The sequence below is a fragment of the Haliotis rubra genome, unplaced genomic scaffold (genome assembly GCF_003918875.1).
Source record: "Haliotis rubra isolate DU_JTF1 unplaced genomic scaffold, ASM391887v1 Scf36, whole genome shotgun sequence".
NCBI lineage: Eukaryota > Metazoa > Mollusca > Gastropoda > Lepetellida > Haliotidae > Haliotis > Haliotis rubra.
Window position 1 is genome coordinate 1,289,365 of NW_025767035.1, and position 27,507 is coordinate 1,316,871.

Here is a 27,507-nt window from a genome sequence, read left to right on the forward strand (position 1 = left end):
AAGATCAATTCTAACCCGGACCTTGACGGGTGTAGCCTCAAAGACGCCCATCAGTGACATGTAAGGCCTTCCTGAGTAACTGTACAAGCATGGATTGCTGAAGACCAATTCTAGTCCGTGTCTTCACGGGTATCATTTACATGTACACAGCATAAAACAAAAACCCCTCATGCATGCGTACCTATAAACAAAAGACTCCCAAATCCGCCCGCTGTTCCGCCTTTCTTCTCATGCAAGCATAATGATGATGAGATCGGGATGGCCACTGACGTTGAGATACCAAGGGTGTATAAACGGTTGATATGATTGACCATATCCTTCAGTAAGCCCAGACACAAAGGTGTCAAGGAGCGTCCGCTGGTGATACTCTTCTTATCAATAAATGATATGTCGATCAGGACGTAATTGTGTTTCATTAGTAATGGGTTAACCGTGTTGGGGAAGATCGATACAACGCTATTGATACAACTGTAAAAATCAATTGTTTAAAGCAGGATACGTGGGTTTGTATGTTGCTTGTATGGGTATCACATAGCGTACGTGAACACATGTAAACAGTCATCCCTCACAAAGCTAAAGGTGTAGGTCTCAATCGCTCTGAGTTTTGCAAAGTATGTAATTATTGGAGTGTTTTTTATCAATGAAATATTAACACATCGCGATGTGTGTCAAGATTTAACGTCGCATGGAAGTAGCCATATACCGAATTTGCAAATTGGCTATACCACTTAGTACATGTTATCTACAGTTGTATATACTAAATATATTTTGAAAAGCGTATTTTAGTTTATCTATGGCATTTAGGATAATACAATTTACAATTGGACTGTAATCTGTTGGCAACTATAATAGCCAGATCCAAGGGCCTAAGCTGCCTACATAATACTCCAGCAGGATTCGCCTCATCGAAAGCAGAGGAAGCAATGCCATCAATGGATTCTTCTCAATTTGGGTATTTTAGCTTGCGCTGACTATACATTTAAACGATCTGACGCAGAAAACCCAGGCGAACGGTCTTCCCAAACATCTCTTTGGCATCACATGTTAGTGAGGTACAATCGCCCCCTGGCGACTGCTTAGTTGTCGAAGCTTCATAGTAGTGTCCGTTAGAAACCATACCGCAGGGGATCGGGGCTCAAACTAAGATTATTAGTATCATGTTACTTCACTACGTTATTGGCATTCCATGTGAATCTGGCCTTTCCCTCACACTGTAGGGTTAGCAGGGATACGTCTTGAAGCTACAAACCGACGGTCTGCTTCAAGTGACTATTTGTACATGTACATGCAGTACAACCAAGAGTACAACAATCACGGCGTCTTGTATTAAGTCTAGGAACGTTAATACATTTATGTTGACCTATTCAATAAAGTCAACTTCCTCTCCTTCACCGAAAGCAAATACATGACAAAACGGACGCGGGCAGCTGAACATACGGACAATATGTCATGTAAGGGCAGAGTCGCAGACTCCATTGTCTGCAGAAGGCTGGTGGTGTATACTGTCTCTTCCTCAAAACCTACGTTGATCAAAAGGGTTCCAAATGCGAAAACACCCAGCATTACCACGGCAATCTTGATACTGAAACCGATTAAGGTGTTGAAAGTTTCACTATTGTATAATAGTATATTGTATTTATGCCGTTACTTGTTATTGATGTGTTGGTTTATGCAGCTGCTCATTTCTGGTGTATATGCCGTGATATTGCTGGGATGTTGTTATAAGCGTTGCGACACACAGACACACACACACACACACACACACACACACAAACAAACAAACATGCACATTATTTATTTATTTCATTTTCCCCATTAATTAGACAGATTGGGTCATGAAACGGTTAGTTTAATCGAGAAAAGATACTGAAACATTCAAATATAATACTCAATAATACAACGTACATATACTTTGATACCAATGGTAGCTTTATGCCATGTGCAGACAATGAAGCCGATATTAGTTGAATATGTTTTTTCATGCTCCTAATTGTCATAGTGGGATGTGCCTGTAAACCTGATCTGTTAATCTCTCTGAAAAGGTCCATGAGGATGAGATGCTATTATCAGTTATTTAAGCGTATTCTCTTACACATTATGCCCGTATGCTTGTGGCTAGGGTCAAAAGCGCTGGAGTATGCCTTCGGCACAATTACATAAGTAGCTGATCTACTAGTACTTTACATGAGTGCTTTCATATTTATTAGTTTTCATGTCATAGTGGTTTATATTTCTTTGAGAAGGACATTTACGTTACTTTAAGATAAGGTATGTTTCAGGTTTATCCTCCTGAACTACTGGATTAACACAATGCAACATACCGTAGTAGATGTAGATATCGATCTATCCCTTTGAAGTTTTTAAGATAAATGTTTCTACCTGAGTTAAACTATTAGATTCAAGTGGAACACTTTAATATTGATGGACATCTTTAACAGAATTATTCTCAGCCGTGTTCCTCAGGATGTCTGAATGCTTCATTTTCACAGCTGTTTACACTTCTCCTGGATTCTCCAGTGTCAACACTAGAGTAACAAAATCCACTTCCTTTATAAATTTGATGCCTTTGTGTCTGGACTAGAAACACACAAGCAAACACCTCTTTTCGTTGTCCGACACCCATCCGGTACGTTGGAGCACTGTTGCTTTGCAAGAGTAGTGCAGACAATGTTTGCAGTGCAAGCACGTTTCCTTTCTAACTACACAGAAAGCTTTCGTCCTTCCCGGCGAGGCATCGTGACTTCTTCCAGCTTGCTCTTCAGCCTTGTGGAGCCAAATGGCGAGAGGGTATTGATGTTGTGCCAGGGGGGATCAAAAGGGATAAACTTGACGCAATACGTGCCTGAGCTGAGGCTGTGGCGGTGGGCTTGGAACTGGGAGTCTTGGAGCGTGAGCCTGCACGATCAACAGCGTTAACTAATCGTTTCATTGTCATGGTACGTTTCTAATAAAGGACTCTATACACTGTTTCATTAGGGAGAATACGACGAATATTACAACTTTATAGCGATTGCTTTTGTAATTTGTGTATTCTGTTGGATTTAGATAATGTTTGGAATTGTTTGATTTCCATCACGGCGTTATTTGGACACTTTTTGAGAGGGTAAATGTGGTGCGAGTTGAAATCGGCAGGACTTAAGCTTGATCAGTTGATAGACAGTATGAAAAGAAGGACGGAAAAGCGGATCCCACTATGTCCTTTAATTGTCCTTTGAGTATAGCTTTCAAAACAAAATTCTTCCACTTCACGCTAGTCTAGTAATTTGGCGGAAAGTGCAATGCTTTAAATCTTTAATATCACGACTGATATCAGGCTTCTGCTAATCAATTGGCCCTGTTGAAAGAAGACTTTGATCTGTAATCAAGACAAGGTTTTTATGGTACACCGTTAAATGAAGCGATAAGAGGAGGACCCGATACGGAACTGACTCCTCTGATCCTCCAGATACGAAGTCGAGGTACTGCAGGGTAGCAAGGCATGGCGGACATCATCTTGACTGACTGTCACTACTTTATAAATTACCAGGCTTATACTGTGTCATATTACAGGTGTGTATTTCATAAAGTCTCTTCCTACTCCTGCCTTGGTAGATACTTAAACAAATCTGTCAGGTAGCTTAAAATACAAGTAGATCATATTCCCATTGTAATTGCTTCTGTGTGTGTTCATATTGCCCCATTAAGTCTGTTCCTGGAAAGTGGAAGAAATTGTTCATCATATCATGATGGTTTGTTGACCAAGAATCTCGTATTTGTAAATATTAAGTGTATCAAATATCAATATCTATTTCGGTATGAGTGTTCATGATGAGCGGCTTATGCTTCATGTCAATAGGAAGTATGCCTTCTCTTTGAAAGGCATTTTAAAATAGCAATTTGTTGAAGAATCCAGTGTTACCCACTGTGTGTGCAAATGTTTGTGTGTGTGTGTGCGCGCATGCGTGCGTTGCGCAGCATTCAGTAATATTTCATTCGCCTGTATGACGGCAGTCTTAACACCATCGGGTCTGAAACAGACAATACAATCTTGACGATTGCAGGCAACGATCCACTGCAGGCTAACAAAGGATACATGCTGGTCTGAAAGCAATCATTTATGCTTATTAATGATTTAAGGGGTTAAAACATTTACACAGAAAATACTTTCGAAATGAATACGTCCGTAATGAACATGTTCAAACGGTGATGTTATATTTAGGTGTGGAACTGTTCAGGTTGACTGTCATTCCAAAGTCAGCTTCAGAATATCATGAACATCAAAGATTTTTCGATTTCGTGACATTTACATTTTGTAAGCAGCTCGCTGGCCCATGAGATACAAGTGTATAAAAAGTTGAAAATGTTACTCACCATAACTTAGAGCATGGTATGTAACCATATGAAGCATATTTTCATAATGGATAATATTTTAATCTTTTATTTTAATCCCAAAAGGTTTGATTTCTCTCCAGATTTCGACTCGCCATGGCATTCATGTTGTTTGGTCCGGTTTAGCGTCATGTGATAAATACTGCATCGACAACGGGTCTCTGATTATGTCTCCGAGGAAACCATTGATTCAATTTGTTCACATGGTGTTTGAAAACCTTTCTAGTGCCTCGGAAGTTATATTACAAGATAGAAACCAGCGTATGTGTTAGTAGTTTGAGAAAATGGAATTTGATTATTTGTTATGGCTAAAAACAAAGCGATGACATCGGAGACCTTAAACTTTTAAAACACAATTGTCAAACTTGAAAATATACTTTTAAAATATAACATAGAACATGCAGTAGATAATTTACGTAGACCCAGTAGTCAGGCATTTCTAAACTAATTACTTCGTTTTTGTTGTTGTTATATGTGGGTTGTTTTTGGGGAAACAGATAATATAAATCGAATAACGATTGACAATTGGTTCAAATATGATTTACAAAATGAACTGAAGTTTGAAACACATACACATTACAACGGCAGTGCAGTGACACTAAAAGACGTTGACTTTCATCTTGTACCGTTTCTGTGCCTATTTTGTTTCATATGTAGTTATCTATTTTCAACGGTCGAAACACTTATGCAGATTTATACCAAACATACAGCAGCAATCATCGTACCTTTTATCGCGAGAACGATTACACCAATACACATTGCCATCATACGTATGTATTTTTTTTAAATAATTAAGTCTTTTTAATCATTATCTCAGTTTCCTCCGTGCGCCAAGATCCCAGTGATTAAAGCTCAGAGAACGGGTATGCCCTGATAATGATCCGTGCATCTCAGCATCATACCCGTGATCGAGAGGGTCAGTAAATAGGTTAGGACCTGCATCAGTCTGGGCTTTCGTATTGTTATAAGATATTCGTGTGTGTGTGTGTGTGTGTGTGTGTGTGTGTGTGTGTGTGTGTGTGTGTGTGTGTGTGTGTGTGTGTGTGTGTGTGTGTGTGTGTGTGTGTGTGTGTGTGTGTGTGTGTGTGTGTGTGTGTGTGTGTGTGTGTGTGTGTGTGTGTGTGTGTGTGTGTGTGTGAATGGATAATTGGCTCGCTAAAAATGTTGGTGATCCGAAACCGTTTCTTTACATTTTCAAGCAACGCCTAAATGATATATATTCACAAGACAGGCATAAAGTCAATCAATAATTTATCTTTTCTTGAGCACTATAAACAAGTGAAGTTACCCCCTCAACAATGTATTAAATACCAGGTCCCACACGTGACCATATTGTATTCTGACGTGTAGTTGTACAATAGGCCATGTGGCCAAAGTACTGAATAAATTCCTTGAATATATTCCTAGATATTCAGATGAAGAAGATGGAGAGGTAAGCAACATGTCTTCTTGTTCACACACATCTCGGGATCGATACTCTGTGTTGATGAAACCCATTCATACTGTTCCTATACCGAACGTCATGCTGCAATTAGTTGGGAAGAGCATTCACTCTTGAAATTTGGTTATTGTCTTCTGTTATCATTGACTTTCTTGACATTATTATAATCGGCTTGTCGGTGTATGTCTCTAGACATTAATTATGAATAGTCCACGTATGTATAACTGTTATGTTTTTAGGAATTTCGGGAATTTGGAGAATCAAGTCCGCTATCAGTTAAATTTAGAATTATGAAACTAGAATCTTAAGTGCATTTCAAAAGACTGATGTGCAGAACGTTCTAAAGGAATACGACATGTAAGTGAATAACTGTTCTGTTTTGTGAACAAGTATTTAAAACTCTCTTGGAAACTAGAAATCAATAAAATCATGTTTACCATGATTTAGATTTATAAACATGAAACTTGAAGTACTGACGCTACCTTTCAAAGGAATAATGAGCAGAGATTCCTAAAAATAAACATATCTGCAAACCAAAAAATCAGGCATTAATCCTGCAGTATGCAGACCATTCATGAGTTGTTTTAAAAGATGTTCCGGCAATCGCTGTGTTTGTATACCAGGTCTATCACTGCAGCAATGACTCGAGAAATGTGTCTTTATTGGTCTGAACCAGGTACTGTGCGTCATAAGGAAATGTGTTGCGCTGTACAAAAATACTCTGTTGCATCAGCTGAAATAACTGAAAAAGTTCCGATAACGAAATGTTGTGAAAGTGTCACTCATCACACGCCAAAGGCGGAACGTGCTTAAGCGTATTAAAATAATGGCAATGGCTCCTTTTATTCAAATGAAATCAAAAAGCGCAAAAAGTCCACTTTGATGTTAATCAAAGTGCCTTTCTCAGATGTCTTTGTATTCGCCGTGCGTTTAAGATTCAGGCTTTTCCCAGTGTGTCCATGTAACTTCAAAGAATGCAATAGGTATTGCGCTCCATTTACTCATATATTGACAACGTCTATTTTTGTCACGATATTTATATTAGGATCAGGTGTCTATTGTGTTGCTATGTGTGTTGCTTTCATATTTGTGATGAGTGATTTCAATTGTATATGAGTTTGTCAGTATTCCACGGCAAGGCAACACCAGAAATGGGCTCAGGCATAGTAGGGAGTGCTTGGATTCAGAGGCAAGGTCGGCAGTAGCGAGTGTATTATACATGGTGCAGTTCAGCTACCTTGCTCTCATTAAGGCCAAAAAATGTTTAGGAACTTAAAGGCCTGGGGTAAGGCCGGAGGTTGGAGTTTTGTTCAACGTTGTTAGAGAATCGGGAAGACGTCGCAAACATGGTTCTCTTTCATCCCAGACATTTTCGATTGATGGCAAATAAGGGGTCATTGCAGACCATGATAACGCATCTACACTGAGTGAGTCAGACTCAAATGTTCACAAATCTAGCAACATGTGGTCCGCTGTAGACGACGTCGAACAGTCCACACAGATACGCTCCTGTTGCCAGGGAAGGTACAGGCTGTGAGAGTCTGGGACCTGTGTCGAATTAAGATGCGTAGTTTGGTTGCATACTCTTGGCGAGGTTTTGTCATCGGCGGGAGACCACTACGGGAACGGTTCCCGACGTGGTGGGCCCCTTTGAACGTTACCTTAAGTAACATTTAACGTAAACGTTGAACTGATGTGCGGAGTCATGTAGAGGTACCGGATTAACGCATTCATATGGTTCTCCATTTGTGAATTTCACCAAGGGAAAGCAAGGTGAAATCCCATCAAGCGATCAGAAGTTCAGAAGTCTTCACACTGCGCACCTTATCATTGCGTCTAGTTTGTAATTGGATAGATTGAGCTTATTTGAAGCAATTTTAGATGAATATTGGTTGTTTCTTTCACAACACATGCAACACTATCGGCATTTGGTTTGAACATCTTCATATACATGTTCTCAGTTATAACTCCAAAAATGTTAAACGTTGAAAAGGTCCACCTTACAAGACGTTTGGATTTGAGTAATGTAGAAGGTGAAATGTGTACAGTTAAAAGAATGCCGCTACCTCCAGGCGGGTAAGTCTCAGATGTGACGATCCAAAGGAATATTTGATACAACGTGCACAATCTTCCGTTGTCTGGAAATTGATACGAGTCATTTTGGCAACACCTTTAATCTTCAGGAAATGGAGACTAAATTGACAATCTATCCGTGGCTGTTATGTGAATGCTTGTTTGTACATTCGCCGTGTTTTATAACTCTTGATACTTGTATAAAATAAAAGTGTACAGTTTGCTCAAAATACCATGACTCGTTTTTCGTTTGGTGAATTGTGCTTTTTTGAGACCTTTACTAGGAAACATACCCGCTCTGAAGACAGGCGTCAGGTGAAAGTTCTTTTCAGCCAATCTACGTACAGGCTTCTAAAACCTCATTCTGCGAAACGTCTGACAAGCATATCCGATCTCGAAAATATATATAATCTTGGTTATACGAATGCGAAACGATAATACCGCGCTGTTATACTGTAGTGGATATTGTCTTTCAGCGCCATTGCATCAACGCCCCAAAGGGGTTTTATGGAGGGTATATTTGTGCTCCGTGGCGGTTTCCTTGGGCAGATATAGAAATTTCAGAATCGAGGCCGTAAAGGAAGAAGCCAAATTGTAATAGAAAGCTGACATCTCATTCGATAAAGAGCTCGTACATCCACACTTTGATCAGACCATTCAAAGATTGATTTTAGTTAGAGTAGTCATTTTGAAAAAAAAATGATATTGATTCTCCTGTTTTTTTACGACTAAACAACCCACGTTGTTGTAAAGAAAGTCAATTTTAGATATTACTAGTGTACATATGGGTATGTGCACTTAACGCACTTGCATTGGCTAGGTAGGGTTAAGGGTCGGGATAGAGTGTAGCATATCAGGAAAAAGAACGGGCTTACTGTTAGTTCCATTTCATCGGTGTGTAATCACATTGTGACCTTGAACCCTTAAGACACTGACACTGTGATTGATTTCACTGCTCAACTATCAGATTAAACCCTATAATTGCATGTTGATATCTGTGGGTAATTTTCAATTTCCGCTCAGTTTCATGTTTAATCTTTGACGTGTTTGGTTGATTTTAACACTCTGTCCAACTAAAGAAGCTGTTGGCAAAGGGTTTGAGGGCGTTTGCCATGATGGATCAGTTTACTCAAATGGCACCTTTTCTAGATTATCTCGGATGGTGTGCTAATATGTCGGCAAAAACGTCATTTGGGCCAAAAAATTGAATCAACGAAATAAGCTGTATTTGTGAACTCTTGGTTTTTTACATTTTTCGAATTGAGAACAGATTGGATGTGCGATTCTAACTGACGTGATCGACTTTTTTTAGTCAAAACTGAGGTTGGTCTCGTTTTAAATTTCCCTCAGGGCACTGAATATTATATTGCAAATCGATTCACTTTGTGAAAAGTCTTCGTATAATACGACCCAGTGCAATTAACAGACTTTACGTTACGTAATGGCATTCTCCCAGACATATGTCAATGTTGAACATTTACAATAATGTTATCGACGATTGGTGCCTAGAGACCTATGTTAATCCAAGGCTTAAATTACCATGCTTTCCTAGAAATGAAAATGCATAAAGTTGCATTTCAGTCGTAAAATAAGAATCCTTCTGGACAACATCGCCACATAATGTTTTGAAAGAAATAGTTTACAAAGTGTTACGTTAGTTATACGCACAAAAACGTTTCCCAATTATTCGTTGTGTTTTTGCAGACAGGGGTCAAATGATCTTTTTTTCAACGTGAATGACATCATACGACTTGTAAATTACCTTGTAGGAAACTCTGAATGGTTCACGCTGGATTTAAGGCAGTGTACGAGTTAAACATACAAGTGAACCTGAACTGGTTTTAATGTAGCATTTCGCGACACAGATAAATGACCTTTTTTATCTAAGCTGATACAAGTTTATTGATCTGTTAGATGAACAGAGGTGTTTTATGTCATTTGGAGAAAATTCTTTTTCTAGACACAATGTTCCGTTTTCAGAAGATTACATTACCCAATGCATTATCATAAAATGACCTAACATGATCCTATCCATTTCAATTTGCAGAACTTGGTTGTTTTAAGGCTGTCTAATTATTGTGTAGAAGCTTCCCCGCAAGTGATAAATTCGGATCATCGTTAAGTGACTCTGAATCAGCTTTAGCGTGGGTTCGCCACCTGTTTCCAATGTGGATTACGTTCAGGATGTGTACATGTAGCTATTACAATTATGTTTTTGGAATAAGCAAATAGTTTTGACGTCACACTCTAACATGACACTGATTGTAACCGATTTGGAACTAAATAGAAATGGGTTTAGTCTCTAATTTGTTGTTTGTAAAGTCCAAAGTAGATTCGGACGTCTATGGAAACAGAAGGGCAGCGTTGTTTCAAAGATTGCTAAATGTATAGAAGAAAATCCGTTGATGTGAATGCGTTCCACCTTCATATAGTATAAAGATAATAATGATAATGATAATCATAATGTCTTCTTTGCTTACATAAAGTCATTCACCTCAACCTATACTCCTGAAAGCTACGTTAAACTCAATGAACTCGCTATCCTCTGTGTTAATGAGTCACATTGGCTGTTCTAATTCAGGCCCAAATCCCACTTAACTTTATCAGTGATGTAGACATAACGACATCATGTGTCATCCATCTCAGTCATAGCACCCAAAGAAGATTGACTGTGTAATATAGTATATTACACAAAACCGTGGCGTTTGGCGATAGTGTTTGTGATAATATGTAAACATGTAAACAGGTAACGCCACATGTAAACTCAAATCTCGTACCGTTCCATTGACTGTAAAACACCACATTCAAATTATTCTGAAGTATTGCTGGTGATAAGGGGAAATTAAACACAGGTAAGTTCAAAAACATTAAAATGTTAATATTTGTGCGCGAGTAAATTGTCTGTCATTGTGTATAACACAGGTTATTCTGAGACACTGTTGGCAATCGACCACATGATATATAACATATTCCGAGTCAGTTCTTGTAGATGCTTCTCTTATGCGTAGGCACGTTGCAAAGTGTTTCATTTTTTGTAGATGTCTTCTACCATCTCATCCACGTATATTACAAACGCCATCGAATAAAAAATAGTCTGAGGCAATTCTTGTACATGTTTCTTTCATAATATAACCAGTGGCACTCTTTAAAGTGTTCATGGTCGTTAATGTCAGTGCTGGAATATACGATACACGCAATGTCTACAACATCTTCTCCCGTTCGGCCACGTCACTTAGAAGCCGTGTCAGCATCTGCCAGGAACTGTGACCGCTTGTCCTCCTCAAATTCCTTCAACTTGTCACACATGCCACGTACTATGCACTAACATCAATCAATGGAGCGTGAAAACATACATGTTCATCAGGCAATTGGCTCGGGCAATTCTTCAGAGGCCTTGTAACTGACAGGTCACCAGTAAGCAGAGATGGAGCGAGTAAAGTCTGGTGGTTAATCCATATCTCGCTGTATTGATATTGATCCTTTTGACCACGTTGTGGCTCCAGGGGGCGGTTGTATTAATACAAGCAAATACATGTATGAATAGCACGATCTGGATTGTCTGTCCAGTATTCAAGATGGCGGTTTCGTTACAAATTAATCCTTTGGCAACTGTTTGAGGTGGGTTTCCTTTACCAAAGCGAATAGGGAATTACCACATTTCTCACTTCTATTTGATATCAGTATGACTATGATGTACATCTTGACGTCTACGTTGTGAAACATGACGTACGTAAAGGGAAGAAAGGCAACAACTTTTATTACATCTTAAGTATACACCTCAGTGGAGTATATTCGTTATAGAATATATGGTTTGATTTAAAGTAATATCCAGGTGTTAGAGTTATTTCTGAATTCAAATGGGATACTTCGTTAGAACATACTCATATTTAAAACCGTACAGGAATTGGAACTTAGTCATGTGTCCAAACATGGGTGATAACAATGTAAATCAAACCAATTGGTCAAACATTTATTCGGTACCCAGACACAAAACTTTGTTTTGATGAAAAGTGAACTCTTTAGACTTCCCCTTATCACCAGCAAATAGACCGAATTCCCATGTCGCGGAAACAAATTATATTTCGTGATTCCGTCTGAGTTCCGACATTGATCAAGTACTGGCTTTCTTCTTTTGAAAACTCGAGAAATTGGGGACATTATCCCGACTACGCTTATAGGATTCCGAGGTAACCCATGTCTCCTGTCGTCTGAGAAATATAAATCTCATTTGAAATAAATGTGTTCTTATCAATAATCGAATTTTTTTTCCTGTTTACACTTCCGAAATGAGAAGGAATCACTATCACAGAGCACGGCGCGAGTCATCATCAAGGCTAAGAATGAAGTTATCATATGCGTCACAACAAAGTGTATATGACGTTAACGTAAAACTGTTTTGACCGTCATTGCATCTCTTTGATGAAAGAGCCTATTAGTTTTGCAGTTTCGAGAAGCACAGACATGTTACCATCGACACAGTATGTTCAGGTAAGAGTACAGTTTCATTAGACAGCCTGCATATATTTCGAGTCTAGCCAGGCAAACAAGTTGTTAGGCAATCGTCAATCATGTCGCGTTCTGTATGCGCCCGATTCCCATAAGTCGGATCTCATGGCAGTATGAGGTATAGGGCGCCCAAGGGGACTTGACTCAAACTCTGACACGTCTTATCGAACATCAAGCAGACGGAAAGGTTATTTTGTTGCCCATAACTGCGAAACCTGTACCCTTTAGTTGCGTTATAATGACCGTTATTTGACCATATATATATCATGTTTGGGGAAGGGAAATGCATACATATATGACATGTGGATAACTCACATATGAATGTGTATTCACTTCCTGTATTGTGTATTCATGTGTATTCCAATGTGTACTCATGTCATGTACTGTTGCGGGGCTGTGTGTGGGGTAATCATTTTAATCTGTTGGGTATTGTTGTTTTTGTTCAAGGCAATTGTTTCAATCTTTCCTTAATTATATCTCGACACTTGCAAAATGTTGATCAATGATGATGAACGCAAAACCCCTGCAGCATTTGTAAAATTACTGGAACACTGCTTCTATTTAATGTCCTAAACACTGCTTCTATTTAATGTCCTAATAATATCTGTGGACAAGTGTAAATTTAGTTGCTCTATTATCCCTTGCTGATTTGACCTTTGGAAATGCCTGAAGGCACCATATCCCTGATGTAATTATACGTCCAATCCTGAATCACTGTCAAAAGGAACATGTGATAATTTTCCGAATCCTTATTTGTAGTCATTTTCCTTCCAACAACTTCAGTGTGATCCCTAATACTCTCCAGAAGTAGCCATATATGATACACAGCTCTGAACAGCACAAGAAAATCAAGTTTCTTTGAAATACCTGAAAATATAAGACATACATATGTCCTCGCATTGTAACAGAAGTTTCTTTGAAATACCTGGAAACATAAGACAAAAAACTGTCCTCGCATTGTAACAGAAGTTTTTTTTGAAATACCTGAAAACATAAGCCAAAAATATGTCCGCGCATTGTAACAGAAGTTTCTTTGAAATACCTGAAATAAATAAGACAATAATATGTCCGCGCATTGTAACAGAAGTTTCTTTGAAATACCTGAAAACATAAGACAAAAATATGTCCACGCATTGTAACAGAAGTTTCTTTGAAAGCATGTGTTTGATTTACTATTCGAATTAACTCGAAGTCATCATGCTCAGCAAGGTAGCCCTTGAACGTCAGAGTGACAGACGTCTTGTAGCCTCAAAGTGAGTGAGTTTAGTTTTACGCCGCACTCAGTAATATTCCAGCTATATGGCGGCGGTCTGTAAATAATCGAGTTTGGACCAGACAATCCAGTGATCAACAGCATAAGCATTGGTTTGCGCAATTGGGAACCGATGACACGTGTCAAACATAAGGTCGTCGACACTGGATCCCTGGTGCTCTGTGTGCATCAAACAGTGCTATACCTGCTCATGATTCTGATTGTTGTCGGTTTCTCGGATACTAGGTCGTGTCGATCTTTAGCTGCTGTTGTAATGCCTGGCCACCCGGAACAGCGCTGTCTCATACGTGAACGTAACATACAAGGTGCTTGCTAACAACAGTAGAAGTTGATCTGGTTTGCAACTTGCCGATGGCGATTCCTCTCTCTCCGGTTCAATCGGGACACGCTTTTAAGTCATATATTCAACTGATGGTGTGTGTTTGTTATTCCCGTGACACCACAAAAACTGTACGTGACTTTCGTTTTTGTAACATCACATATGCAAAAGTGCAATGAGTTCAAATGAATTATGGGAACAGTGAATTAACATTTTATCAACCATATAGCCTTGCGTTTCATTTTCTATCAGTATATATCGAAACAGCTTATAGTGTAAGAGATGCGAATATCGCAGCGTTTTAAGAACACAAGATGTGCATATGTCAGATGCAGAGTATGATCTCCGCATATGGTGATGTGTGTGACCGGTATATAACACGCATGAACACCGTTTCTGGTGTCCCTCGTCGTGATATTGCTGGAATATTGCTAAAAGCGACGTAAAACCAAACTCACTCACTCACTCACTCATAACACAGAAACAGAACAAACCACAACAACAACAATAGCCGTGTTTCCTCATTGATCAGAGCTACATATACATTTCCCTCACCCATCCCAAACCAACCAAACCACGCACTACGAAAGGTAAGAAAAATATCCACGCAAATGCTTGCCATGCGGTCATAGATATGTAAAACATCGGACACGATCAGCGTATTTCCGTATTATTTCACATGTGCATTTACATGTCGGGGTTAATTTATATCTGGATAACATTCCACATTTAATATCACATCATTATGTCAAAGATAAGGACCTAAAAGGGAATTAAACAGCATTTTATTGAACAAATGAGTAGTGACTTCTAGTGTTACACGCCTAATTGTCTGCCCGTGTCGGACGACCCTGGTAATAGGCCTCACACAAGACAGTAGATTTCTACCACATGCCTGTAACTACATTTCTCTCACGTTGACTGACTTTTCGATTGTCGATTACAGTGGCCCCTGAGTCCGAGCCAATATTTGACGCACCTTTTATCAACGTTACTGTCAAAGCTGGGACGACAGCCATCTTACCATGCTCCGTCAAGCATCTTGGTGCCCATCAGGTAAGCGGACTTAAATTGCAAATATATATTTTGTGTATAAACAACATATTTACTGATAAACTCTATGTAGATTAAATATATAATTTAATTAGATTTGTTTAGATTTCTTATTATGGGCTGCTGTCTTATATCTTGTAAATTAATGTTCTACGAATATCCTCGTGTTTATGTGATTACTATTTTTAATGCACTGGAATGCTTGGTGAATTTGGTATGTTTTGTGTGTACGATTCACGTGTTGTATTTTTAGAAAATATTTGAAGATGTACCGAGGCCAACATTCCTGACCCTGTCGTTTTTTATAAATCCTTGAAATCATTCATATAATTGCTTTCTCTGTAATCTTTGACACGAGTGCGATTAACAAGATTCAGGAAGAACATGGCAAATATGCGGACCTCGTTAGGACCTGTCATTCTTGAAAAACGAGTACCACGTCGTCCGACTCCCCATTGTTCTTGTTCTCTCAGTTTGGTATCTCCCAATCAACCTGACATTGGGAGAATGCCATGGTTTGCACCAACAACATAACTCCTCTGAGACAACGTGTAGTGCAGAAGGCTAGACATTCTTCCAAAAGTTCTTGGCGGGTTCATATTATATGTATGTATTATGAATTTAGAACTAGTTTTAGCCACGATATGGCTAAAATATTACCAATGTGACTTTAAATTTTAACTCACTCTCTCTTGGCGCGTTCGACTGGGCAGTGCTTTATGAGTGAAGACCCTTTTGTCTGTGTTGAGTGAAAACGGGGTCCTGGGCTCGCGATGAACCTTACCAGCCTGGCTGTGCCAGAATCAAAACCAGACTCCCTTTGTGGATTTATTTATTTTATTCTATATACTCTTTACCATATCAACCTAACGGGTACCTCTTCACTACTATGTGACTGGAGTCATTTTGAACTTGGTGGTGTGGTAAGCTGGTGGTTAAAGAGTTTGCTCGTCACGTCGAATATGTTTCTTGCGTCCTAGTCCAAGATATTGCAGGGATGTTGGTGAAAGAAGCAGCACCAAACCATTCCACCTCTTACTTAGGAGACATTGCATGTCTTACATGTCCGTGTGGGGTTGAGGCATCCCTGCAAAGGGGAAGGTGTGCAACGCGGTCACCCATTCAGCTACTGTCCGCTACCAACCTTGCCAAGCCAACACATTCTTGTTTGTGACCTGCGCACAAGACCACGTAATTAGGGTGTTTTAGACATGTAAACTGGTTTACATTCTTATGTATGAAAGCTTTTAAAAACTGAGATATTGATCAAATCGGCCTGGAAACCTACCTACTGACACGTGTAACTCGTGCTGGTGTTCTTGCATGCAGGCGATATGGACAAGAAATTGCATAACGATCCCCTTTAGTCCAAGAACTAAACTTCCCGAGTAATCTTCAAAGGACAGTGTATATAACCGAAGATACGCTCTACTCACAAATGCTTTGCTAATTGGGAAAGTAATTCAGACAATGTCGCCTAAACAGTAGCATATGAATGAACGAGGTTTCACATTAGGTTATTCACTTGAAAGACTTCTTTACTCACCAATTACATGACATACACAAGCAACGCAAGATTTTCAAGCCCAACGACACCAACCTTCCAAACAAACATTTCTCATATCCTGTAAAATAAAAACACTTGAAGAAATTAAGGGGAAAGACATTGTTAAAAATATTTAATCAACTTGACACTCAACCATAGATTAAAGGGAACAAAACACTAGCACTCGGGCCAAATTTCATTATCTGAAGCTTACGCTTGTAATACTTGCAATCGCATTATTTATATTATATTTAAACCGACTTTCTTTATATTTGGCGTAGTTCATGATTTGAAGTTTTCGTTCATGAAGATTATATTGCTGATACAATTTCTTGATTACTGCCTTTAAAAATAACGACATTAATAATCTGTGGATATTCATATCAAATGTCAAAAGCTTTACATATATGAACAAAACACAAAGAAGGATCTGCTTGAGCTGTTATTCAAATTATGCGTCTTTGGTCACAACAAATCGATTATTACTTTGTTGCTGCATTCTCTTAAAGCTCATAATTTGCTGGACATCAAAATTACCATTCATTGTGTTATTATTCACATCGATGGATCATGTTTGTAATGTATGTTTCATCAAGACTATTATGGTCGTTTTCTCTTCGGGTCTGAACTGGTTAAAACTGAACCTTTGTGATGGATAAATCAGTTAAAACTATGTTGCTGTACTCGTGTGCCTTGCGAGAGTGACATGAGTGAGTTTCGATCGTATACCGTATTGTGAATGTGTGTGATCATTGGTTTGTAGGTACCATACCCGTGTCCCCTACGTTCATTAAATTATTCATTGTCCTTGAGCTGCAACACTTCATGCTTTCTTCACACATCAAGCTGGCACGCAGTGATATGATGAAATGCAAGTCAAGTAACATTAATCCCACATCACTCACTTGAACATAAAACCATCATCCCACAAATCCATACTCCAGGAAATGAGGATGATTTGGTTTTATATACAATTGTCCGGGAATTTATAAAGAAGAAGAAGAATATTTCATTTGCAGTGTGATGACAGCTCACCGCCCACACTATCATTTTTGGAATGGCTCATTGCATGACATTACAATTAAGTAGAAGGGTTCACGTCCATCTGTTAAAGGAGAACATATTTATGTCGATACATATGGAACCTTCTGTATCATTGATTCAGTTAGATAAATATGATTGTTAACACACATGATTAAGACAATTGTTTTCAATAATTGAACTCGTGCTCTTGTTCAAATGTAATCTCACAGTGTCACTTTTATCATTCCCTGATATTCAACTTGTGTGTAGGCGATTCATAAACATATACAGATATTGATCGCATTTCACTTCGTCCAACAATTTGGCTCCACACAACCTCCCTGACATAATGATACCGTACAATTTAGCTCTACACAACCTCCTTGACATAATGATACCGTGCAATTTGGCTCCACACAACCTCCTTGGTATAATGATACCGTACAATTGAGCTCCACACAACCTCCTTGGCATGATACCGTACAATTTAGCTCTACACAACCTCCTTGACATAATGATACCGTACAATTTGGCTCCACACAACCTCCCTGGCATAATGACACCGTAGCGGTACAATTTAGCTCCACACAACCTCCCTGGCATAATGATACCGTACAATTTGGCTCCACACAACCTCCTTGGCATTGTGATACCGTGCAATTTCCACACGATGTTCACAGTTCGTATGTCGAGCCGTACATTGACATACATTGTACAAAATTAGTAGGATATGCTATTAGTGACATTCATATGTCTCGGATAACTGACCTGTGTTGGTTTCAAGGCGTCAGTTAAATAGTAAAAGGATAAGATATTTCGTTCAGGAATTCGGCTCTGTTTACCAAACAGCGTATGGGTACCCGGCAGTACAGGTCGTGAATGTAAAGTTCTGCATACTAATGTCAACCGAAAATGTACAGCTACTTCAGAATATTGCCATGTTTATACACCATGCACTGTTAAAACGCAAACGCGCTTGTACCACTCACCCATTATAACTGTTTTTACGTGTACTACGGGCCTCTGGCCTACAGTTCAGAAATAAAGAAGAAGAATAAATGTAAAATATTGTTGTTATATATATAATGTGTTTAGGTTGTCTGGACGGACCAGTGGTCGACTTTGCTTACATTTGAAGACAGAAGGATCATTGACGACGAGAGGATCAGTGTTGAGAGGCCATACACCAAAGACTGGAACCTGCATATCCGAGCTGTCAGGAGCACGGACAAGGGTGTTTACAACTGCCAAGTCAACACCAGCCCAGTCAAGATTAAAACAGTCAACCTGTTTGTACAAGGTATGGAGATCCCAACGTGCCAATTTTCAGCAGTCAGAAGTTAACAAAACGTTAGTTATTTTTATCCTGTGTATTTAAGATAACCATGGTGCCGAGGGAAAAGTGGTTTAATGATATTCCCATGGTGGATGCTGGAGTTCATGAATAATACATTCTACGAAAAAGTGGAAGGTAGAGACATAAATACTGAGCATGTGGTTATCCGTGAGTTTCTTTACATTCGTGGAAGAAGTGCATCTGTATATTATGAAAACCTTAGATATGGCAGTCTATGATTAGTTTGTTCTGGGATGTTTGATCGATCGCATGCCATTGATTATCTACATTTCTCTAAATGTAATTAATTTCATCTGCATCTATTTGTGCAGTGATTGTATTTTGACGGATACAGATGCGAATATTGAAAACCAAATCAGTTGGATGTTACGAAATAACTGTTCTTCTTAAATCTATATCTAGTCAGTATAAATAGATATAGATCTCAGTGTGCGACACTATGGGATTTACCACTCTCAACGTCATTTCATATTCACAATAGCTTACAAATATGGATTCCCATCCCCTCTTTGTTGTGGAGCTTCCATCTTCATCATCAAGGCAAAGTATTTCCTACAGAGCATAGAAATCATTGATTGTATTTACTGTTGATGCTTAAGTAAGTTAGTGAATGCGTTAAAAGTTACGTCGTGTCGGTATTCTTTCAGCTATATAGCGACGAGACCAAGTTAAATATCTATATTTCATCATAAAACATGTGATATTTCGAAGCAAATGTCAAATATATATCTACATAACTATATTATTTAAAACACGGGCTATTAGCTACAAGCAAACAGACCTAGGGCAACTCGCTGGGGATTGACGTTTAAGTGAATGTACTTGCCGGTTAGTAAGGGTATGAGAATCTGAAATCTTATATTCATAAGAAATATGCTTTTTTCGATCCGCTGGTGCTTTTGTTCACTAATGTTGCGCTAAACAAGCATTCTTTGAGAACGAAAACATTATGCATTGCATGGGTGTTCGCCTCAGGGAAATATAAAAAAAAACACAAAAACATTCTTAAACTCTAAGGATTTGTGTGGTTCCTACAACGACCATTTTTTAAAACATGCATTATTTGATTATTGTGAAATTAGCCTCAGACATAAAACATTCAGTGTGCAGCCTCATTGTTGACCCAGCAAAAAAGGCGATTGTTAAATGCCAAATCTTCAAGCTAATATGATTAGGGGAAAACATTTGCCAACCCGAAATCTCATTTAAGACTCATGTTTTACAGGATCGTAATAGGAAACAAGCATATTTTCAATCATCAACGATTTCAGCGTAATTAATGACAATAGGCCGATGTTAATAACGGTATTTAATAACATGTATTTTGACATATGACCCATGGAACATGTATTCATCTCTCCCACAATCTTTTAAAAACTGATGAGATCGTTTTTATCTTGTCAAATTCATCTGTATTTATGTTCCAGTCCCTGCGAAGATAATAGCCGATTTATCTTCAAGTGACGTCACAGCGCTTGAAGGAGAGACGTTGACGCTTGTATGTAACGTGACAGGTGTTCCCTTGCCAACAGTCACGTGGTACCGACATCCACTTGAGGACGATGGCGTTAAGGAAAGTAAGTACCCTGAGCTGTTTTGAAAATATAACGTCATGTGGGACATAAATAAGATGCCATAAGTTAAAAAATGTATAAAGTGTATTATGCTTACGAAAATACTATTTTACATCAATTACATAACTGGAGGGAGGAAGGAGTCACACTGTGGTGGACGGCGCCACTTCTCCATTAGCACAGGCTGTTAACGTTGATTATGACTATTAGAGCCTCAGCACCACATGTTCACGTGGTCTAAGTGGTTTAATGACTGCGAGCTGCGTGACTTGGATCTCACCACCAAGCTAAGGTGCTGTAATATTATTCAAAGCGGTGTTAAACCCATTTGCTGTGGACAGATTCTGCGCTCTGCATCGTTGATAGTTTGACACTTCCAGCACTTTGTTGAATTTCAGCTTTATACCTACACCGACCCCTTTCCTGCTTGTATAGGGGGTGGGAGCTCAGTTGTTTAATTTAAACGTTGCAATTTGCTATGCAGAGTTGTGTCCCTTAGGAGGGCCAGAATAAGGGTTTCTAAGTTTGTTAGTTTCTGTGTATCAGCACCAGAGCATAGCCATGTGCTCGTGGATATCAACGCGTGGTAAACCTTTAAAACTTGCTTCAATTTGGGCTTTTCCTCCCATGTCAAGCGCTAACAACGCGATGTGAGTGATATTATGTTCAGCGGCGTGAAACATCATGCACTCACTCTTGTGTCAATAATTCCCACGCCATCACAGAGTATTAGTTCCTGCATACGTCTAACATCCTCATTACTGTTTTAGGATACAGAACACTAAGAGAGTTTGAAATTGCTGCAAGCCTTTTGCTATTGTCATCGACGTGTTTTGCTCGACTGTTGCTAAACTGCATTCAATCACTGGCTGTAAACCGCTTTACGATTGCAGTAAAATTGATACTTCTAGGAGACAATGAGCAAGAAATACCAAAGAATTAAACTTTTCAGTTAAAATGTATTATACTTTACTCATTTGGGAAGTTGGGTATCTAGTGGTTAAAGCGTTCGCTCGTCACGCCGAAGACCCGGGTTCGATTCCACACATGGATACAATGTGTGAAGATCATTTCTGGTGTCCCCCGTCGAGACTATTGCTGGAACATTGCTAAAACCGGCGTTAAACTAAACTCACTCACTTACTATTTTTCTCATTCGAATACGATCCTAACTTCTGCCAGAAGAAGAAACAAAGTCACATCTAATTGGCACGGACATAAAAAATATTCCCAAGAACCATTGTTAATTATAGTGATCACTTGAAATATAACAAGATACTTCATGTCGTAAGTTATGTGATGACCAGTGAAACAGGTGGGGGTGATGGCTCGCGTGTGTTTAAAGCATTTGCTTGTCACACCAAGAGCCATCCCTCGAAAGATATTGCTGGAATATTGCTAAAATATAGTGAACCCGTCTTCACTCACAAAGGCAACGAAGATTTATAACACAATCAAATGTTGCTTTATTTCGGAGAAAACAGTATGTCCTAAACAAACACAACTGAAATCAGGAATATCTCCAGTTTCAATAACTCCCTTTCGCAATGTCATCCCGAATGTAATTGTGGTTTATACTCCTATTTCCCAAGCGGCAAGCTCGTGATCCACACCGTAGCAACAACGTAACCTTCTCTCAAAGGCGATAAAGCATTGACGCCGTAGCGAATATTGCGATACAAAGGAGACATTGATGGTGTAACCGGCAGCTGAGATTGATGCGACCTGTGGTGCGGAGGTTATGAATGATGGAAGCATCTCTCAGTGTCATGTCTTCAAACATTGTCCCCGACCTCATTCGATCGTTACGCGGTTGGTGGTCAGATGAAGTCAGTACGTGTGGATTGCTCCGTTCATCAATGAGACGAAGCCAGACACGGACACTTGAGCAAACCTTTATACATCGTTAGATACCCGCGGTGGTTCTTTTAAAAGTCCTTTTTAATTACATTTGGATTAAGTTGATTGTATTCTCTGTTATCAAAGGTTTCTTATGTTGCCATGGTGTCGAATAACAGTGGTAACATTTGGATCCTTGTTTAACGCAAGAGGTCTAAGAAAAGCCATGTGTTGTATTAATGTGGTACTGCATTTTTCTATATGTAGGAATACACTTATACTTTTTACGAGAATTGAAATTTGAAATATTCGGGTTTTTTTTAATTCCGATACAAGTAAAACCTTCTTGGTTATACATATATTCTCCTTGGTATAATTATGGGGAAATACACATCTGGAAAATACTCACTTATTGGGGTACGTGACAAGATAAAATTTAAATGAACTTGCATGTTCAACATTTTCGTCACATGGTATTTTTCAAGTAACATAATTATGCAAAATATAGAGCTTCAGAAAAGAATATATTGTCATTATTTTCACCATACAGGAATCGGTATGGACGGTGAAGTCCTTGTCATTTACAACGTCAGTCGCTACTGCAGCGACACCTACGAATGTGTGGCATTCAATGATGTCCCCCCAGCGGTGAACAGACAGATAAAAGTAACCGTGCAGTGTAAGTAGCGAGTCATCGCAGCTAATTGTCACCCTCAGCAAAAAATATGAGAATTTTATTCCAGTCAAGCGATAATGTTTAAATAACAATGTAAAAATCGACTCGCAACAAGCCAGGAATCTCTAAACACAATTTGTTACAGTAACTAACTTTTTACATTTGATTTTATTAAATACCTTTTTATGCAGATTGAATCTAGGATCGGTTTTATTGTTTCTTGGTCATCTTGAGGTCGTTTAGCAACTTCAGCTTGTTTCGTTTTACTCGTGAATCACATTGTTTCAGAAGTATTACATATACAAGTGACCTGATGATGCCACGATATCAGCTGCCACAACTTCATCATTTGGCTCGTTATTCAAAATAACTTCGATAAAAATCGCATGCTGTATATTCTTCCCCTCGGCTATTGTTTCTATATTCAAGTCAAATGTACAAATTTTATATTTACACTTGGATTTACAAATCCAAAGTCGCTATGTTCATTTATCATAAAGGCTTTCCTATACTTTACAAGCAACACATATAACAAACACTATCGATATGAAGCTGCACGAAGAAGATAGAAATCGAACGGAAAGCGCTGTCTTTACCTCTTCCTTCAGCCCCTTTAACGTCGAGAGTAGCGTCTCAAAGTATCGACCCAACACGACCAACTCTCACAAAGCCAAGCGGTCATAAAATACTTGAATCAATTCCCTTGACGATATGATAAACCACGACATAGCCGAGATAATAAAGTGTAATGACGTATTTCCTGAATAAACTACAAATGTCCATTTAAGACACAATACAACAAAAGAAATTAAATTCTAGTTGCCATTCATTCTCAGGTTTTTGTTTTGCTGTAATGAAACTCCTTCTTCAGTTGTTAGGTTTGCTTTTCAAGAATTCATTTTAAGTGGATTATATACACAGTACATAATTGGCAACGAAAGTTCTCGGGTAACTGTTTTAATGCATGCCGTGGGCTTTCTTGCAGGTATCCATAGATTTAGTCACTGTCTCTTAACGTCAAGTCAGGTGCTTAGGGAATGTATGTTTGACCGCCTTTGAAGAATGTCACTTCATTTTCATTATTTACTTTAGCGTGGATCAGTGGCATATATCGAAACGTTTCCATGTTATTATTTACCAAAATTATGAGATCAGTCTAGTTTGCTTACTTCTTTTTGTCTTACAGTTCCACCTGAGGTCAGATTGTCTACCAAACGCATAGGACAGGATGTTGGCAAGGAAACCATCTTAGAATGTGTTATTTCCGCCAGCCCACAGGAGATAAGCGTATGGGTTCGAAATGGGAAGGTTAGTTGAAGTCTTTCCACATGTGTCATTTCAAAAGTTGAACACTGCATTTAAATCAACGTTTCGTTAATTTTCGAGTTAGTAATTCATAAGAATATTGTTTTAAAAAATAATAGCTGGTAAAATTTATCTTATATGCTGTTAAGAGGAAGGTTTTATGTTACCATTGGCAGTTAGTGTATATAGACACCTCCGGATGTGTCGAAGTTGATTATTACTAATATATTTTAGTGAAATCAATATATGATATCATATATTTATAAATAAAACATATTGTTGTTATGAACAGGAAACGGAAGCAGTAAGAATATGAGCAACTCTCAATTTCCTTGTGGATACGTAGGTGGTTTTATGTCTTTTATGATACTGAGGTTTCTACATTTGAAATATGTGCTTGTAATGCATTTCTGTCCTGACATTTTTTCCATGTTTGGCCACAGGAACTAACCGACAGTGAAAAGTATCGCATTGAGATATACGAAGATAAGGACCACACTATTACTCTAAGTTTGAGGATTAGAAATATCAACGCATTTGATTTTGGCCAATATACGTGTATGGCATCGAACATACTGGGCAAGGACAAGGAAACAATGCAGCTCTATGGTAAGTTGTGTACAGCGATACCAATCTCTTTTGAATATGGGTTCCTGCAACTGGACTCTGAAGTATGACGCGTTAAAATAAACCAGGACAGACAGTAATGGCGATATGAACGGCGGGCTTCTGATTTTCAGTTATCTTTATATGTTTCCATAATGTAAGAAGGATCATGTGTCATAATGTTATAGTGATATTTGGGGGGTGGTGGGGTGTGTGTGTTAGCCTAGTGGCTAAAGCGTTCGCTCTTCACACTGACACTGAGTACAATGTGTGAAGCACATTTCTGGTGTTCCCCATATTGCTGGAATATTGCTAAAAGCGGCGAAAACTAAACTCACTCACTCACTCAATTTTGATATTTGAATATGTGCAATTCACAAAATACTATATGCAACTTATTGCTCATGACGCCCAAACGGATTGCATTCATTTAATTTACGTTATTTAAACATTATGCTGCCGCCAGTGAAATTTCTGTATAGCGCTGACATTATGTAGGTTTTTCATCATTTGCTTTCTTAAAATGTAAGTAATTAAAAGAATTCCAGCTGGTAAATTTGGTTTCTCTAACTGTGAACCAACGAGCGCAGGGGGCGTAAAAAGGTGTTGGATGAGGCCATTTTAACTTACACCGCGAGGTGATGAAACATGCCTAAACCAAATGACAGCATCCTTCACAAAACAAGGACGATAACCGTGCCATTTGAGTAACAGCGATATTTGTAAGAGCAAGAGAATCGAATAAACGTATAACATGGGAATCGGTTGCTGGTGACAGGCATACTGTTCTCCAACAATACTTGTAATTTCTTCTCTGTAGTTTCATATTTCATTCTGTCACATTTGAGAGTTTTTTCGAAAAACTGATTACTGATATATTATATTACGTCTTCGCTTCGACAAAGTTAAACAATAAAATGCTTGTATATGTAAAACTGTCACTGCAAACCTCAACGAAATTACCTTTGTTATAATGTCTTTTACTGACTGGTGAAATAGTAGATTCTGTTTTAATGATGTATAGCAAATGTCACAGGGATTAAATGGACCAAAGGAAAATCAAAATGAAAGAAACATCTGCCGCTTTATCTCACCGGTGCTTGAAACACAGATCCCGTCCTTCTTTCTGGAACAATCAAACCTAGAAAAAGACAGATTGCTGACTCTTTTTTAAATATTGTCTGAGAATTCTCAATATGTGCCGAATTAGCCTAAATGCCATTTTCTGAAAGAAGCATACAAAGGCAATTTTCGGTCGTTTGGAAGGTAATCTGTAAGACGAATACTGAGGAGAATCACGATATAAAAACTGTTAGTGTAGAAAATAACTGGATTTGATACGGATAGCTATGGTGGGTACAGTGAAAGTAAAAGTCTGCAGTGTTGTGGTCCTGAATCTGAAAAGGATCCTATGATTGCTGGTTCGAGTCCCAAATTCGCATAAAAAAGTATTTGTCAGCTGCATGGACATGTTGGGAGGTTTCAAAAACCAAAATTGATGAACATATTGTGTCACTTTGAACTTTACTACAAAATAGATTGACTTTACTGAATCTGTAGTACAGATAAGAATATCTCGACAGCATAATACATGGGATTAATGACACGATAACAACATTGCGTCAGTGGACTGCGAGGGGCGGTGGGGTAGCCTAGTGGTTAAAGCGTTGGCTCGTCACGCCGAAGACCCGGGTTCGAATCCCTACAATGTGTGAAGCCCATTTCTGGTGTCCCCCGCCGTGATGTTGCTGGAATATTGCTAAAAGCGGCGTAAAACCAAACTCAGTCAGTCAGTCAGTGGACTGCGACTCCAAGGGAAACACGGAAGCGACCATATATATGTTGCTATCGACATGTCCCGTACATGTAACCCGCGAAGAATTGGTCGGGTTCGAATCCGGGTTCGAATTGGTCTTCAGCAACCCATGCTTGTCGTAACGGGATCGGATGGTCAGGGTCGCTGACCTGGGTGACACATCGTATTCAAACTGCGTAGATCGATCCTCATGATGTTGATCACTGGATTGTCTGGTCCATACTCGATTATTAACAGACCGCCGCCACATAGCTGGAATATTGCTGAGTGCATCGTTAAGCAACAAACACAATCCTTTACGTGTGTTTATGGCGTGATTTGTTCTCCTGCAGATTACTCGATATACAAGAAAACAACGACACAGTCTCCCTCGACATCACCCCCTCCATTGTATACACCATTTTCCCATTACCCCAGAGCCACACAGAGGACCCCAGGACATGGGGGTCGCACAGAGCTGCAGTTTGTTACCATCAAACAGACGACGAAACACATACCTGAAAACAATGGTAATTGTATTGTTCAGTTGTAGATGCAGTATATCAGAAGAACGCTAACAGTTTAGCTGATTTCCAGCTTTCAAAGAAATACCATCATCATAATATTGATCTGTCCATTCAAATGTTTAGAAATATTACCTCCAGACAATAGCTGTCATTTGTCCCAGCGAGAGTATCAACTCGTGTTAAGATAGTTACAAATAGTTCTGGTGCCTATTGTTAATACGAAATG

General features: G+C 38.9%; 1 protein-coding gene across 1 annotated transcript; it reads left to right on the forward strand.

The window, feature by feature from the left end:
- Positions 1-11,078: 11,078 nt before the first annotated feature.
- On the forward strand, positions 11,079-27,307 carry LOC124285435 (limbic system-associated membrane protein-like). Its single transcript, XM_046721660.1, has 8 exons — positions 11,079-11,193; positions 14,927-15,036; positions 18,698-18,902; positions 20,387-20,536; positions 22,923-23,051; positions 24,235-24,356; positions 24,797-24,962; positions 27,108-27,307. Exons 1-8 carry the CDS (start codon positions 11,079-11,081, stop codon positions 27,305-27,307), a joined length of 1,197 nt encoding a protein of 398 aa, XP_046577616.1.
- The last annotated feature ends 200 nt before the right edge of the window (positions 27,308-27,507 follow it).

What these genes read in the sequence shown, in the direction of transcription:
- LOC124285435 (XM_046721660.1), top strand. Translation starts at nt 11,079, where the DNA reads ATGTCTACAACATCTTCTCCCGTTCGGCCACGTCACTTAGAAGCCGTG. An exon ending in GGACGATGGCGTTAAGGAAA is followed by an intron (nt 20,537 to 22,922) that starts GTAAGTACCCTG and finishes TTCACCATACAG; the next exon opens with GAATCGGTATGGACGGTGAA. An exon ending in GATAAAAGTAACCGTGCAGT is followed by an intron (nt 23,052 to 24,234) that starts GTAAGTAGCGAG and finishes TTTGTCTTACAG; the next exon opens with TTCCACCTGAGGTCAGATTG.